The sequence below is a fragment of the Hyperolius riggenbachi genome, chromosome 3, assembly GCF_040937935.1.
Source record: "Hyperolius riggenbachi isolate aHypRig1 chromosome 3, aHypRig1.pri, whole genome shotgun sequence".
Classification (NCBI taxonomy): domain Eukaryota; kingdom Metazoa; phylum Chordata; class Amphibia; order Anura; family Hyperoliidae; genus Hyperolius; species Hyperolius riggenbachi.
In genome coordinates, this window is record NC_090648.1 from 376,942,193 (window position 1) to 376,958,991 (window position 16,799).

Consider the following 16,799-nt stretch of genomic DNA (forward strand, 5'->3'; position numbering starts at 1 on the left):
GGTGATTGATGGGTAATTAGTGGGTGTTTAGGGTAGAGAATAGATGGAAACACTGCGCTTGGGTGGTGATCTGATGTCGGATCTGCGGGCGATCTATTGGTGTGGGTGGGTGATCAGTTTGCCCGCAAGGGGCAGGTTAGGGGCTGATTGTTGGGTGGCAGTGACAGGGGGTGATTGATGGGTGATAGGTGATTGGCAGGTGATTGACAGGTGATCAGTGGGTTATTACAGGGAAGAACAGATGTAATTAATGCACTGGTGAATTGATAAGGGGGGGGTCAGAGGGCAATCTGAGCGTGTGGGCGGGTGATTGGGTGCCCACAAGGGGCAGATTAGGGTCTGATCTGATAGGTAAAAGTGACAGGTGGTGATAGGGGGTGATTGATGGGTGATTGATGGGTAATTAGTGGGTGTTTAGAGGAGAGAATAGATGTAAACAATGGATTTGGGAGGTGATCTGATGTCGGATCTGTGGGCGATCTATTGGTGTGGGGGGGTGATCAGATTGCCCGCAAGGGGCAGGTTAGGGGCTGATTGATGGGTGGCAGTGACAGGGGGTGATTGACGGGTGATTGACGGGTGATTGACGGGTGATTGACAGGTGATCAGGGGGATAGATGCATACAGTAAACAGGGGGGGTGGTCTGGGGGGGGGGGGGGGTCTGGGGAGAATCTGAGGGGTGGGGGGTGATCAGGAGGGGGCAGGGAGCAGGGGGGGGGGGATAAAAAAAAATAGCGTTGACAGATAGTGACAGGGAGTGATTGATGGGTGATTAGGGGGGTGATTGGGTGCAAACAGGGGTCTGGGGGGTGGGCAGGGGGGGGTCTGATGGGTGCTGTGGGCGATCTGGGGCAGGGGGGGGAGAAATCAGTGTGCTTGGGTGCAGACTAGGGTGGCTGCAGCCTGCCCTGGTGGTCCCTCGGACACTGGGACCACCAGGGCAGGAGGCAGCCTGTATTATACACTTTGTATGCGGCGATCGCGGGGTTAACATCCCGCCGGCGCTTCCGTATAGCCGGCGGGATGTTGCGGCGAGCGAGCGGTGACAGGCGCCGGCGGAGGATCGCGTCACGGATGACGCGATCGCTCCGCCCATGCCCTTAAATGGACCGCCGCCTCTGTGGGTGAGCCGGTCCTTAAGGGCTCCACTTCCCGGCCGCCTCTGTGCGTTAGGCGGTCGGGAAGTGGTTAACATTGGTATGGGTGGCTCCGTTATTGATCAGGGCCAAAAAATGGAGCCACGGATACATTTTTAAAACAAGTGTGAACCTACTCTTAGGGCATTTTCTCTCTACAGATACGATTGTAAAATTCCACTTTCAGGTCGATTAAACTCTGTTCCAACTGACAATAGAATCATTTTACAACAGTTTTCACCACACACTGCGCAGTTTTCTGTACAATTCGATTGTAAAAAGTGCATCAAAAGATCGCATCTGATGAAAAAATTGTACCGTTAATGGGCACCTTTAGCCACATATCTAATTTACCATGTAACAGCAGCAGAATAACAACCTCAATACTAATTCACTAAGACAGAGGACTGCAAACAGTGATCTTTAAGCTTAGTACAGCCCACAATCCACATATGTAGAGAATCGCAATTTATAGAGATTAAGGCGCACGGGTGCATTTTCCTTATATGCTGTCAGGCGTCTCACTGCACCTTCTACAGGCTGCATGCAGCATTTATTCTTACATGGAGAATGCCAAGCAAAGCAGTTATGTGAAGGGAAGGTGTGAGGCTGGCACATTATTCCATAATGGCCAGTTCTGCAGCACAGGCATCCTGGACATAGGAAATTAGAGGAGGAGACACACAGGAGATAGGAAATGATACCAATACAAACATTTTTTCTTATCCAAAAAATAATTTGCTTCAAAATAACCTGCAGAGCGAATGTAGAGCTCTTTGAAGGAATAAAACAATATTAAAAACAACAGAGTTTCATTCCATCCCTGCAGGCACAAATCAGACAGAAGACACAGGCTCAGTGCGGAGGTAAGTGCTCCCCCTACCTGCAGCTGCTGAGAATTGTCAGTTAGGTTGTCCTCTCTCCTCCTCGCTTCCTCCAGCAGCTGTGCATTCTTCTTCTTCTCCACCTGCTCCTTGTGCTTCAGAGTGGCCACCTTTTTACTCTGGTCTTTGGTTTGCCTGGAAAAGAAAAAAAAAGTAATTATGGAGGTGAATAAGAATGAGCTATTGATGCTACAGGAAAGGACAGGATTTGTTAAAGGACTCATGAGGTGACATGACAAGATGAGATAGACATGGGTATGTACAGTGCCTAGTACACAAATAACTAGGCTGTGTTCCTTTTTTTCTTTCTCTGCCTGAAAAAAAGTTAAAAATCAGGTATGTAAGTGGCAGTTCCTGCCCGGGTCGGGACCAGGTCGGACTCTAGCGTAACCCTCACTGATGAGGAATTGCAGCCATAAAACACTTTTGTGACAGTAAATGGCTTCTAAGAGCAGGAAAGAGGAAAAAAAAGGTCAACAGTTCATATATTTTAGCACTGGCATACTTCAATTAATGCTTCATTGAGAAAAGGCCATGAAACAGTAAAAGCTTAAAAAGTTAATTGAAATATAAAATGAAACTGTGGGATAACTGTAAAAGTCAATTTTAGAAGGAAGAGGATGGATACAATTGTTTATCTCAGGTTTTTTTTTTCCGCCTCGGATGTCCTTTAAAAATGTATATAACCTATACTTGCTATTACACAATCCATTTTATCATTCAATATTAAAGTTAACTTTCAGAGAATCAATGATTTTGCCTCCCATCCCTGATCAAGTATACTTTTATAACTGCCATAAAATAATAAGTGCAAACATCACATGGCCGTAGCTTTCTTGTCTATGGCACAGTGAACGGGGTGGATTTAATAATGCAATATTTTCCTATCTCCTCACAATGTCCTATGGGAGGAGGTGTGTGGCCAGGTCCTTTCTGGCAATTCACGGCCAAGGTCAGGGAAAGTGAAGTGTCAGCTGGGTGTTTAAACGCATTTTTATACTGCATGGCTTTATTGGAAGTGCAGCAAGTAATTCAAGAAGGTAAAAGATTACTGCATTGCTGGATGCGCTCCTCAAATTATTTACCTTTAAAAAAAGAAGGAACCCAAGGTGAGAGACCTATGGAGGCTGCCAAATTTATTTTCTATTGAACAATACTGGTTTCCTGGCAGTCCTGCTGATCTTTCTGGTCAGCAGTGTGTGAATCGCAAACCTGAACAGAGCATGCAGCTAATCTTGACAGACTTGGGTAAGAAACATCTGATCTGTATGCTTGTTCAGGGTCTATGGCTAATAGTATTAGAGGACAGCCAGGCAATGTGCATATTTAAAAGTAAATAGATATGGCAGCCTCCATATATCTCTCAGATCTGGTGCCCTTTATAAAACAAAAAAGTCCCCAGAAGTAAACCTAAACAATACATAGTACACTCAGCACATGATGATAAAGTACACGGTCAGAGATTACCTTTAGTGAAAACTACAAGTCAAAATGATTTTTTCGTACCATAGATATACACCTTTTAGAATAATATGCAAATCATTTAACCTTTCAAGGCTTCCCATTTGTAGATAGATGGCTTCACTGGCAAATAGAAAAGCTCAAACTCTGTTCTCTGTTCCAGTTTCCCGTAATTCATCTGTTGGACTCTCTGGAACCACTAAAAATATAATCATAACCTTTTCACTGTAGTCATCCTCTTATTCTGGAATTTTTCATCACATGATCTGCCTGTGTTATTTGAGTTGGCTTTGCAGTGTTTTCCATTATCAGACTTAAGAAAAAGTTAATATTGAGATTCTGCCTCTTAAATTCATAATTTGATTCCACCCAGCCAAGACAACAGCTTCCTGACTGTGTATCTCTTACAGCAGCTTCTGGTTATGTGGTCACATTTTCAAGACAGGATTTTTAGTTGTAGAAAGCTCTTTCACATGAAAAGGTAACGTTTGAGCACTCTGCCTACAAAGCCTGTTCATCCCATCACACAACCTGTTTTAGCTCATGTGACAAAACATTTTTTTAATGGATTTTTAGCTGCAGAAGACTCACTTATCAAGTTTAAGTAAACAAATGACATAGCTTCCAGAGTTGAATTTCATGAGTCTTTTCTGGAGCTCTAATCTCATTTCATCTGTGAATGTAATTAATCACACTCCGATACAAGTAGACATTCCGCTCTGGGTTACTGTCAATATATTTCTTTGGGATGCAAAAAGTAAAAAAGACAAGTAGCCAACTGAGGGGAAAAAAGGACTGGCTGAAAATGAAAGGGAATTTGTGAGACTGGTAAATATAATTAAAGTTTTGATGTCATGGCAGCTATTATAGTAGAAGAGGTTTGGAGTTAATGGGTTTAACCACACAGACAGAGCACAAAGTCAGGCGATGAGGTGACGTGTGGTTTGGGCAAAAGACACAGTCCGTGACTTTGGTCCAATCTAAGTAAAATTTAGCTGATGCGGATACTCTAACCAACCCCGCTGGACAAAGACCAGTTCCTGTGTCCTCTAACTGCCCAACACATGGCAAGCAGGATGTGCAGGCCTCTAATTTATCCAATGTAGCAACAGACCATAAATACTCCTGTCCTAAAGAGTCAGGAATAGCGCAGCTGAGAATTAGAACGCTACCAAAGAGATACATACAAGAGGAATAGATGAAGAGGAATACATTCTTAGAGAGCACATGGGGAGTATTGTCAAGCTGATCGGCAGAAAAAAAAACAATAAAGAGAGAGCAATAAGAGAGGTGGTGACAAAGTAAATTACGGTAGTTAGAGAGAGAGAGAGAGAGAGAGAGAGAGAGAGAGAGAGAGAGAGAGAGAGAGAGAAAGAAGAGAGTAGATGAACAGGAGTGGGAGAGTCAACGATGAAGAAAAAGAAGGAAAACTAAAGTAGGGGACGATAGAAAAGAGAATAGGAGAGACAAAAATAGAGGGAAGCATCTGGGATGAGAGGTGGAGTGAGAGAGGGGGAGGGAGAGAGAGAAAACGAGAGTGGGGGGAGAGAGAAAGCGAGACGGGAAGAGCAAGAGAGGGGAAGAGAAAAGGAGGGAGGGAGAGATAGAGGGTGAGGAACAGAGAGAGAGAGCGGGAGAGATAGGGGGACCGGTGGGAGGGAGAGAGAGAGAGAGAGAGAGAGAGAGAGAGAGAGAGAGAGAGAGAGAGAGAGAGAGAGAGAGAGAGAGAGAGAGAGAGAGAGAGAGAGAGAGAGAGAGAGAGAGAGAGAGAGAGAGAGAGAGAGAGAGAGAGAGAGAGCATGGACTCAAATTTCGAAAGGATCCCGGGCTAGTGGCGGTGGTCTAAAGGAGGACATAGGAAGGCCTCTGCAGAATCCAGAGGCATCCGTCATCTTAGGTAAGTACATATGTAAAGATATTGGTATCCAAATGACAATATCACAGAGCACTGCGTATCATAGAAGTGACCATAACATACCAATAATTAACAGACCACCTCATTATACTCGCGTTGTGCTTCATGGCAAGTTTAAACGTAAAACAGGTGAGGTGTTTAACTTGTTAAGATTAGAAAATCACCTTTCGACAATCAAATAGAGCCTAGACTCCATGGAGCATGGGGAAAGCGAAAAAGAAAGAAGAACAAGAAAGCAGGATGAAGATACAAAAGGAAGAGGAGGATAGCAGAAGATAAGGTACAGAAAGAATAAGGTTGCCAAAACACCCAGGTCCGCTCGACCATATCCCTTGTCCCACCCCATCAACTTGCTTTATTGGTCGATCAGCCGTTGGCTATGGGTTCCAGATTTCGTTAAACCATGTCATACAATCTTTAAAGAACAAGACACCCATGCTAACCTAGAAATAAAAAACACATATATAAGTAGATAAATACTACTTCTACTTACATAACAGATGTATTGTGCTATCCACAATGATTTCTGTGAATTTTATAAAGGAAAAGCAGAAAATCCTATTCTAGGCAGTGGCCATCTTGCCAAGCTAATGCTGACATTATATCCTCCCTGACTCTTGTTTTGCCCCCTCCCTTCTCTTACTCATTGTGTATTCATTAGCTGCCCTCCTCCCAGAGTCTTCAGACACTCCCACTGAGATGTATACTAACAACTGCACTGTCTTTTTTTTTTTTATTTACACATCCAATCACTGAGTCACCTCAGCCTTTCTAGTAAACACAAGTAATCAGAGGGGTGTTTCTGATCAGCAGCTAGGCAGGGAAATAAATGGAAGAGGATGAATATATTATAGATAAAAATAACTCCCAGCATTGGCTTGTTTGGCACTAGGGCCAGTGCTCCTAAAGTATGTGATAACTACAAACCATAACAGCAGAAAACGTTTTGCAAGTTTTAAATGCAGGATTAGCAAATTTATCACTTAATACACTCAGACCAGTTGCTGTTGAAATTTGATTTTTATGGTGACAATACCGCTTTAACCGCCTTCCAGACCTTGTTGGTAGAAATCTACATCCTGCAGGTGGCTGCGCAACTCTGACAGGACGGAGATTTCACCTTCCTACACTGCGCGCTCTTGCCGCTACCGCTGATCTCGCTGCTCTGCACCTGCTGCAGTTCACTCGATCTGCCGTCTATAAGACGACAGAGCTCTATGAGCAGGTCAGGAGACTCTTTCATTGGCTCCTGACTGCATGATCATTATGCTCATAATAACACTGGCTAACATTGATGGACAGTGTCTGGAGCCAAACATGGATCAATACAACCAGAAAGATTTCTGCAAAAAATGAGGCAGTGTACCACCTGATATAGTGCAATATCATGCAGCCATTGCTTCATTTCCCCCACCCCAGCAACAGAAATTTTCCATTTCAACATATACGACCACATTTTTGATCAACAAATTCCCCAAAATTATTATTGACAATACCGCCCCTACCTCAGTGTCAGTGTCTTCACCCTAATCCTACTCTGCAGCAGCGAACAATGGGGCCATGTCACCTACGCAGATCAAAATGGGAATCCAGCCCAACAGAAATATTCTACCTGGAATTTTATAAACAACTCTCCACCTGGAGAGAGGTTTATAAAATGTATTCAATTCCATCAGATTTAACCCCTCCAACTTCATCCGAGTACCACAAACATTGCTTGCTGAACTAAACTGGGTAGAGATTTCTGTTACTGCTTGAGGGACAGAAGAGAGTGGAGTCCTACACAAAACAAAACAGCAACCCAGGCTCACACAATCAAAGTTTTCTAGCAAAAAAAACAAAAAAACAAAAAAAGACATACTCTAAAGATAGTAGTCAGATCCCTGTAAACCCCAATCCCACATCCACACAGCTGGACATCCGATCAGTTCCACAAAACCAGGAGAAAAAGAGGACTGTGGATCATTTGAAGAGGAAAAAAAAGAGTCACAGATGCTAAGATACACCAATCAATGAAGAAAAGCTATACAATGGTATTATATAAGTAAAATGTTTAAAACCGTAATGAGAGTAAAGTCTACAGGCTGACAACCCACAACCTGGAAATTTATTCTGGGACAGTTTGAGTACTTGCTGCAACCGGAGAGCGTGCAAGAGGAGGTACACTTCCTGCTGCATTGCTCCAAAAACAAACCGTGTAGAATAGTATCCAAATTCATGTTGTTTTTCGTCCCAAACGCCTAGAGAAGGAAAGATCTCATTCTTCTGAGAGAGGCATCCACAATGAAAACATGCAGTAGGCTCTATTCACAAAACTTCTCATAAATGACTTATTACCTAATTGATAAAAATAACCTTTCATCACATTTACAAGTAAAATAATCACTCAAAGTAAGTTGTTCCTGATTAGCTTCATTCCATTTTAATATTAATTTTCTCTTTATATTATATTTTTGCTCTTAAAAATGTAACATAGATAAGGTGAAAACAGTTGAAAAAGCTTTGTGAATCATGCCCAATGTGTCATGAGCATGCCACACACTGATAGGACAGTGTCTATAGACTGCTTGCTCATTATTATAACTCTAGTCCTCCCTCACATTCTAGAAATCAAACCATGTATTTGTTTTTCCATTTGATGTTACAGAATCAAACATCTGATCAATTAAAAAGTATGTGGGAGAGGAATGGGGGAGGGAGAGAGAGCAAAATCTCAGTGTGATCGGTAGTGTGGTGCAGCATGCATAATTCTCATGCAGAGTGGATACCCCTTGTCATGTGCTCATTTCTAGGCGTGAGAATCTTTCTGGCCATATACAGCATCTAATTTGTGATATCAACTGTGCCACTAAAGCGGCCTAGGAAGAATCAGCATGGAAAGGGTTATAATCTATAAGCTCTCAGTGCAAAAAGCAGGCAGAAGCCCGGACGCTGGGGAAGTCTGGGTGTCACCTGGTCCTGTGGACACAAAAGCTTTGCTGATGGCCTTGGAACCATCCAGGGAAGCAGGGCCTATTCACCCAGACAATGGGCAGTCCTATTCATCCCCAGGACAATCGCCTGTTTTGTGCAGGTAACACAGACTCAGCACAAGCTGACGGGGCAGAGACCTCACTCACCCTGGATGCTGCAGTTCAGTCAGGCTGTTCAAGAGCACCTGTCACACAGCACTGTCAGTTTCTCATCAAACAAACCAAGTGAGTTTCTATCCCTTCCTTATTCTATTCTAAAGAAATAAGAAAGAATCAACTTAAAGACTAATTCCAAGCAGAAATATGTTCATAATTCCATAAAGCAGTTAGTGACAGACCTGTATTGAATCTATGAGCAATTTCCTTTGTCACCTGATAACAATTGTATCATTTTTAAAGTATCTGGACAGAAAATAGTCCCTTAACCACACACTTTCTGTAACACAGACATTCAGAGCATCAGGCTGCATACCCTCTCAGACAACTCTGTCTGTGCTCCAACCCCTAGTACCCTCAACAGTATGGTGAGGCTGAGACAAGTAGAAGAAGACTTGTCCACAGAGTAGGCTTTTAACTCCTCCAGTTGGGGTATTAAACCTGAACTTAATGTTTACAATTTCCCAAACCTGCTCAGTAAACAGCCATAACAGGGTATTTAATATACTCTAATTTAAGAGACGTCTACAGAAAATGGTTTTGAACGCAGGTCAAATTTACCTGCACACACAAAAAGTGGTTTTCTAGGAGCACCCAATTTTGTGAGAATCAATTCACTTTAACCAGCCTTTTCTCCTTATCCATTTTCTGCACTGCTGGCTCTTTGGACTCTACCTTCTTTTTGAGTATCAACTGGAACTAACACAAGAAGTACAATCAGGCATTGGCAGTGGCAGATACTCAGTGTCTCTCCTCCGCTACAACTGCTCTATAGATCCCTAAATGTTCAGCACAACCTGGTTGTGTGCTCAACATCCCTCAAACACCCCACAGTTCAGAATTACGCTCAATGCAAGAGGGAACGAGTGCTGCATGCAGGCATGGTTAGCAAAGGCTTATGGTGGCCATACATGGTACCATTTTTTCATCCAATCTTACCATTTCTATGTAATATAAGGGAACTGCCTAAATTATCCTTCAAGTATATTCACTTAATTTACCCTTATACTACATAGAAATGGTAAGATCGGATGAAAAAATTGTACCATGAATGGCCACCATAAGAGTGGTAATACAAATCATGAAACGTCAAGGTTTCGGGGTGTGCACAGGAAATTTGGAGGTCCATGCAGTGGGTTATCAGGATCAGAAATGGGAAGAATCAACAATATGTTGGTGCAGGCTGTGTACTGGAAAAAACTTCAAAAATGTATGCTCAAGTTTATGTTACTTAATAAAACTAGGATTTATTAGCTGCATTTTGTATTTACTTACTACGTTTCTTAAAGAGGAACTCCAGTGAAAATAATGTAATAAAAAAGTGCTTCATTTTTACAATAATTATGTATAAATTATTTAGTTAGTGTTTGCTCATTGTAAAATCTTTCCTCTCCCAGATATACATTCTGACATTTATCACATGGTGACATTTTTACTGCTGGCAGGTGATGTCGCTGGAAAGAGATGCTGCTTGTTTTTTTGGCAGTTGGAAACAGCTGTAAACAGCTGTTATTTCCCACAGTGCAACAACGCTCCCACAGTGTGATGTCAGAACCATGGTCCTGACATCACACTGTGGGAGGGGTTTCACCACAATATCAGCCATACAGAGCCAAAGGGGGTATCAGCTACTGATTGGGATGAAGTTCAATTCTTGGTTACAGTTTCTCTTTAAGTGCTATAAAGTCCAAGTTCAGACACAGATTTGATTTTTATATTATTATTTTAAATTAAAAATAACGTTTTTGCAATTCTCACGTTAACTCAAACTCCTCTCCTCTGCAGCGACCTACAACAGTCAGCTCACTTTCTGGTGGAATGAGCCATTACCCCCATAATCACATAGGCATGCAGAGTGTAAGTCACTGCACAGTAGGATGAAGTGCGCTGACTGATAGTGTATCATGTCTGTCAGTATTGAGTGGGTAGATGTGGACCAGACTGAGGCGGTGGCTGCAGGAAGTTGCTGACAAGGATATGTAGATCTATGAATTGGTTTTGCAAGTATTTTCCTTTAAAGGTCTGCAACCTTTAAGAAAAAAATACTGCAAAATAATGTTAAACTAAAGTTCTATTAAATGCATAAAAGAATGTACCTGGACTTTAAAAGGATAGTGACAGCTCCCCTTTAAACTCTTCAGTGAGCAGGGAAAGGATGTAGTCGGTAGCTGTAAACATTTCAACTCCCAGTATGAGTTTTATCACTGTATGAGGTTTGGGCCACAACCAAAGAACATAAGTCAGAGCCAAAGGAAAAACCACAGAGATAAGGAAGTGAATTAAGCCCGGCCAAGCCTGGCAGATGTTGTGTTAATATCCAGACCAGACATTTGCAGGAGAGACCAGGCATGATGAGGGTCCAACTTGGTTTAAGAAACAACAAAACAAACGCCTGATTTTAGCAAATTGTGAACATGGCAGGCCAAAAAAAGGGACTCCGCTTTAGTACAAAAATCTATACAACACATGAACTAGTCGTCATACAACTGTAACTGAATTCCATAAAATTTTGTTCAATTTCAGTCTGCAGTCTCACTTTCTTTCTAGGGGCTTGATTCACAAAAGGGTGCTAACTTAGTTAACACACCTAAAAGCCCCTTAGCACGCCTAAAGCCCTTTAGGATTTGCAAAGTTTGTCACGCAAAGTTTAGCAATGTGCGGTGCGCGCGAAACGTCGCACCGGGTGCGATGAAACGGACACAAAGGGTGCTCCTAAAACCCAAAACGTTGCACTGTGCGCTGTTTCAGGCACACCCGGTACGACGTTTTGGGCGTACCCAGTGCGACAGTTCCATCGCACCTGGTGCGACATTTTGCATGCACCGCGCAGTGCTAAACTTTGCGCGCAATCAATAAATCAATAAAAGCTTTAGACGTGCTAACTGCTTAGCACCCTAGTTTGGACGCCCAAAGCTTTTAGGAGTTGGCACACTTTTGTGAATCGAGCACTAGGAATCTTCCTGGAAACCAAGGCAATAGTATACAATTTTGTGTTGAAGGATAAAAAAAATCTTATTTCTTTAACCTCCTGAGCGGTATGGACGAGCTCAGCTCGTCCATCACCGCCGGAGGCTGCCGCTCAGGCCCTGCTGGGCCGATTTGCTTCAAACAAAAAGCAGCACACGCAGCCGGCACTTTGCCAGCCGCGTGTGCTGCCTGATCGCCGCCGCTCTGCGGCGATCCGCCGCGAGCAGCGGCGAAAGAGGGTCCCCCCAGCCGCCCGAGCCCTGCGCAGCCGGACCAATCAGTTCCGGCCAGCGCTAAGGGCTGGATCGGAGGCGGCTGACGTCCATGACGTCACTCCGCTCGTCGCCATGGCGATGAGGAAAGCCAAACAAGGAAGGCTGCTCATTGCGGCCTTCCTTGTTTGTTCTGGGCGCCGGAGGCGATCGGAAGAACGCCTCCGGAGCGCCCTCTAGTGGGCTTTCATGCAGCCAACTTTCAGTTGGCTGCATGGAATAGTTTTTTTTTTAATTGAAAAAAAAACCCTCCCGCAGCCTCCCTGGCGATCTCAATAGAACGCCGGGGAGGTTAAAGAGGAACTGAACTCAGAATATGAAAACAGAGCATTGCAATCCATGTTAAAAATTGTAGGCAAAAACAGTACAATATATGTACAAAAATATGTGAATAAACTAGAATATACAATTATATTGATAAGCCACACCCTCTGTGACTTACTCTGCAGAGGCAAGGCTCCCAGAGATTGATGGGAGACTTTCTCCTGCATATGCAAATCCCCTGCAGCTTTGTTTGTTGACACAGTGAGTCATCAGGAGGCTTCCATGAAAAGAGAATCCTGACAGCCAGCTTAGGGAAACTTAACTTTGTTGTAAGGCAATGGGAAACACTGGGCTAGCTGATAAAAGTGCAATTAGAGGGCAGCATGATGCAGAGCTGTGCATGGAGGGTCCATGGGCAAAAATCTGTCTGGTCTCTCCCCATTGTTATAATGACTGTATGTTTGGATAAGGTGTTAAAACAAATTGAAAAATTTTTGACAGTCCCTAGACTCCAGGAGGGCTGCTTTCTGACTTGTATGAGACTGGCAGGGACAGGAATCCTATTACAGGCAAGTAGCCTCTGTGTGATGTGGGTCTGCAATACAGATAAGATCTCTGCTCCATCTCAGGCTATTCTCAATTTCTCCCTATACCTCTTCTTTCTGGACTAGTGCACGCCAAAATCACAATAGCAATCACTAGCAATTTGTGAGTGCGATTTTGTGACGCGATTTTTGAATGAATCGCTCCAAAAAATGCTACATGCAGTGTGTTTGCGTTTTTGAAAAAATCACTACGCTGCTGTGAGAACACAGTCATAGGGTAACATTAGCCAAGCGCTTTTCAAATCATTGTTGATTTGAAAAACGCTCAGAAGTACTCTTGGTTTAAAAACGGCCTCTAGGTCTGTTTTTTTTTCGCGCGTGTCCACCGCCCGCTTACCCGGCCGCACGCGTCTGTCGCCTGCTCACTCGCCGCACATCCGGCCATCCGCTCACACGCCGCCCGCTTGGCTCCCTGGCCCCGTCCTCCTGTGTGTGAGGCGCTGGGTCCGTGCTGCGCACATGCGCAGTAGCAAAAAACACGGACTCCGCTACACAGAAACAACTTGCCTATTATATAGGATTTATATAGCGCCATCTTTCGCAGTACTGTACAGAGCATATTGTCTTGTCACTTAATCTTTTTCCTTCTCTTTCAGCTTTTCTCTCCTCACCATTTCTCCCCTTCTCTGCATAAGGGCTCAGACACACTATAAGCGCTTTTTACTGCGCGATTTTACCATGATCGCGATTTTAATGCAAGTCTGGCTAAAAAGCGCTCATAAAAGCGCTTATAGTGCTTCACAACGTAAAAAGGACTGAACAAGTTTTTCCCTGAAAAAACATGAATACATATATACAGTGGTGTGAAAAACTATTTGCCCCCTTCCTGATTTCTTATTCTTTTGCATGTTTGTCACACTTAAATGTTTCTGCTCATCAAAAACCGTTAACAATTAGTCAAAGATAACATAATTGAACACAAAATGCAGTTTTAAATGATGGTTTTTATTATTTAGTGAGAAAAAAACTCCAAATCTACAAGACCCTGTGTAAAAAAGTGATTGCCCCCCTTGTTAAAAAATAACTTAACTGTGGTTTATCACACCTGAGTTCAATTTCTGTAGTCACCCCCAGGCCTGATTACTGCCACACCTGTTTCAATCAAGAAATCACTGAAATAGGAGCTATCTGACACAGAGAAGTAGACCAAAAGCACCTCAAAAGCTAGACATCATGCCAAGATCCAAAGAAATTCAGGAACAAATGGGAACAAAAGTACTGTAATTGAGATCTATCAGTCTGGTAAAGGTTATAAAGCCATTTCTAAAGCTTTGGGACTCCAGCGAACCACAGTGAGAGCCATTATCCACAAATGGCAAAAACATGGAACAGTGATGAACCTTCCCAGGAGTGGCCGGACGACCAAAATTACCCCAAGAGCACAGAAAAAACTCATCCGAGAGGCCACAAAAGACCCCAGGACAACATCTAAAGAACTGCAGGCCTCACTTGCCTCAATTAAGGTCAGTGTTCACAACGCCATCATAAGAAAGAGACTGGGCAAAAACGGTCTGCATGGCAGATATCCAAAGCGCAAACCACTTTTAAGCAAAAAGAACATTAAGGCTCTTCTCAATTTTGCTAAAAAAACATCTCAATGATTGCCAAGACTTTTGGGAAAATACCTTGTGGACCGACGAGACAAAAGTTGAACTTTTTGGAAGGTGCATGTCCCGTTACATCTGGCGTAGAAGTAACACAGCATTTCAGCAAAAGAACATCATACCAACAGTAAAATATGGTGGTGGTAGTGTGATGGTCTGGGGTTGTTTTGCTGCTTCAGGACCTGGAAGGCTTGCTGTGATAAATGGAACCATGAATTCTACTGTCTGCCAAAAAATCCTGAAGGAGAATGTCCGGCCATCTGTTCGTCAACTCAAGCTGAAGCGATCTTAGGTGCTGCAGCAGCACAATGACCCAAAACACACCAGCAAATCCACCTCTGAATGGCTGAAGAAAAACAAAATGAAGACTTTGGAGTGGCCTAGTCAAAGTCCTGACCTGAATCCTATTGAGATGTTGTGGCATGACCTTAAAAAGGCGGTTCATGCTAGAAAACCCTCAAATAAAGCTGAATTACAACAATTCTGCAAAGATGAGTGGGCCAAAATTCCTCCAGAGCGCTGTAAAAGACTCGTTGCAAGTTATCGCAAACGCTTGATTGCAGTTATTGCTGCTAAGGGTGGCCCAACCAGTTATTAGGTTCAGGGAGCAATTTCTTTTTCACACAGGGCCATGTAGGTTTTGAGTTCTTTTCACACTAAATAATAAAAACCATCATTTAAAACTGCATTTTGTGTTCAATTATGTTATCTTTGACTAATAGTTAACGGTTTTTGATGAGCAGAAACATTTAAGTGTGACAAACATGCAAAAGAATAAGAAATCAGGAAGGGGGCAAATCGTTTTTCACACCACTGTATATGCTTCACTGTTAATGCTTCACTCTATATAAAACTAAACAAATGTCCACTAAAAACATATAACAGTCCTTACACTGTGAAGCACCAAACCTCTCTTAGGGCTGGTGCACACCAAAACCCGCTAGCAGATCCACAAAACGCTAGCAGATTTTTAAACGCTTTTTTTTATTTTTATAAGGCGTTTTGCTAGCGTTTTGCGGATTGCTGCTGCGGTTTTCAGTATAGTAGATTTCATATATTGTTACAGTAAAGCTGTTACTGAACAGCTTCTGTAACAAAAACGCCTGCAAAACCGCTCTGAACAGGCGTTTTTCAGAGCGGTTTGCGTTTTTCCTATACTTAACATTGGGGCAGAAACGCATCCGAAATCCAAAAAATGCCTCACCCAGGCATTTTTCGTTTCTGCAAAACGCCTGCCGCTCTGGTGTGCACCACCCCATTGAGATACATTGACCAAGCAGATCCGCAGCCGCAAGCGGATCTGAAAACGCCCAAAAAGCCGCTCGGTGTGCACCAGCCCTTAGTGTGTATGTGATCTCACCCTTTTGTGTTTTGGATTTTGTTACACATTTATTAATATTAATTCTGTTAGAGTTATTACCGATTCTGTACTTTGACTAATTCTGTATTTTGTACCAACTTTGTATTTTGTATATTGGTGTAAATCATTGGTTTCTTACTTTGTACAGTACCACTGAATATGTTAGCACTTTATAAACTAATAATAATAATAATAATAATAATGCCATTGCACACAAAACATAATGGAAGCGACCTGGTCTGATCGGCTGCTCTTGCACTTCTACACCATTCTCTGCACCAATGAAAGGGTGAGGGAACAGGTATGGAGGGTGAGTGGGCAGGCTATGCATGTATAAGTTCTTCAGGGACAGGCCGGCATTTCCACAGTAGATGTGATGGGAGGGATGGAGCCTAGAAGGAAAGTAGAATAATCTGGGCAAGTATGCATTTTATAATGTTAGCATTGTTCAGGGCTGGTTCAGACGGGCGTTTTTGTGGCGTTTAACGCAGCGTTTCAGACGCAGCGTTTTTTGGGATCTACTGCCATCCCATGCAAGTGAATGGGAGCATTTAGAGCTGGCTTTTGCAGGCTTTCATGAAAGCCTGGCAGTAGATCCCAGCGTTGCGTCTAGTCTCAAAAGCAACATGCTGCTTTCAGAGGCAGTAAACGCGAGGAAACAATAGCAGAGACCAGAACTGCTAGCCTTGAACGCTTCCCAAAAGCCTTCAAAAGCTAGCTTTTAAACGCTGGCGTTTAAACGCTGGCGTTTGAACGCAATGCCAAGCAAAAGCTCAGCAGACGCCCATGTGAACCAGCCCTAAGTCCAGCACCAGTACCTCAATCTGTAAATGGACATACAAAGCCAATTAAAATTAAACAGTAGGTTATCATTACAGATTTGGTAGGAATAATCTGGGGATGCCTATTTGTTTTTTGATTATACAACTATACCTCCTATGGAGTTCCACCTACACAAGCTATAAAGTGGTCTGAGCAAACTGCCATTTGTTTTTGCAGTTCTGCTGCAGGAGCAGTGCTGGCTATGTTCTGAAGTAGATATTTATTTTATCTTTTGTGATTCTTAAATATAGCTCCAATGGACTGACCTATAGCCTATATTTTCCATTAATTAAGAATTTAAGGGGGGTAAAAAAAATAATTACAAACCTGTGAGCTTAACATCAGTGTGTGCAAAACTATTTGATGTTTTCCTAGACTTC

At 43.0% G+C, this 16,799-nt stretch overlaps 1 protein-coding gene across 13 annotated transcripts in view; it reads right to left on the reverse strand.

Moving 5' to 3' along the window:
• Positions 1-16,799, reverse strand: part of ERC1 (ELKS/RAB6-interacting/CAST family member 1) — a 393,540-nt gene that overhangs the window by 154,397 nt on the left and 222,344 nt on the right. For all 13 annotated transcript variants that reach the window (XM_068277245.1, XM_068277243.1, XM_068277242.1 and 10 more), the window contains one exon: positions 2,021-2,156. In XM_068277245.1, coding sequence (XP_068133346.1) covers positions 2,021-2,156 — 136 coding nt within the window. The remainder of the gene's footprint in view (positions 1-2,020; positions 2,157-16,799) is intronic.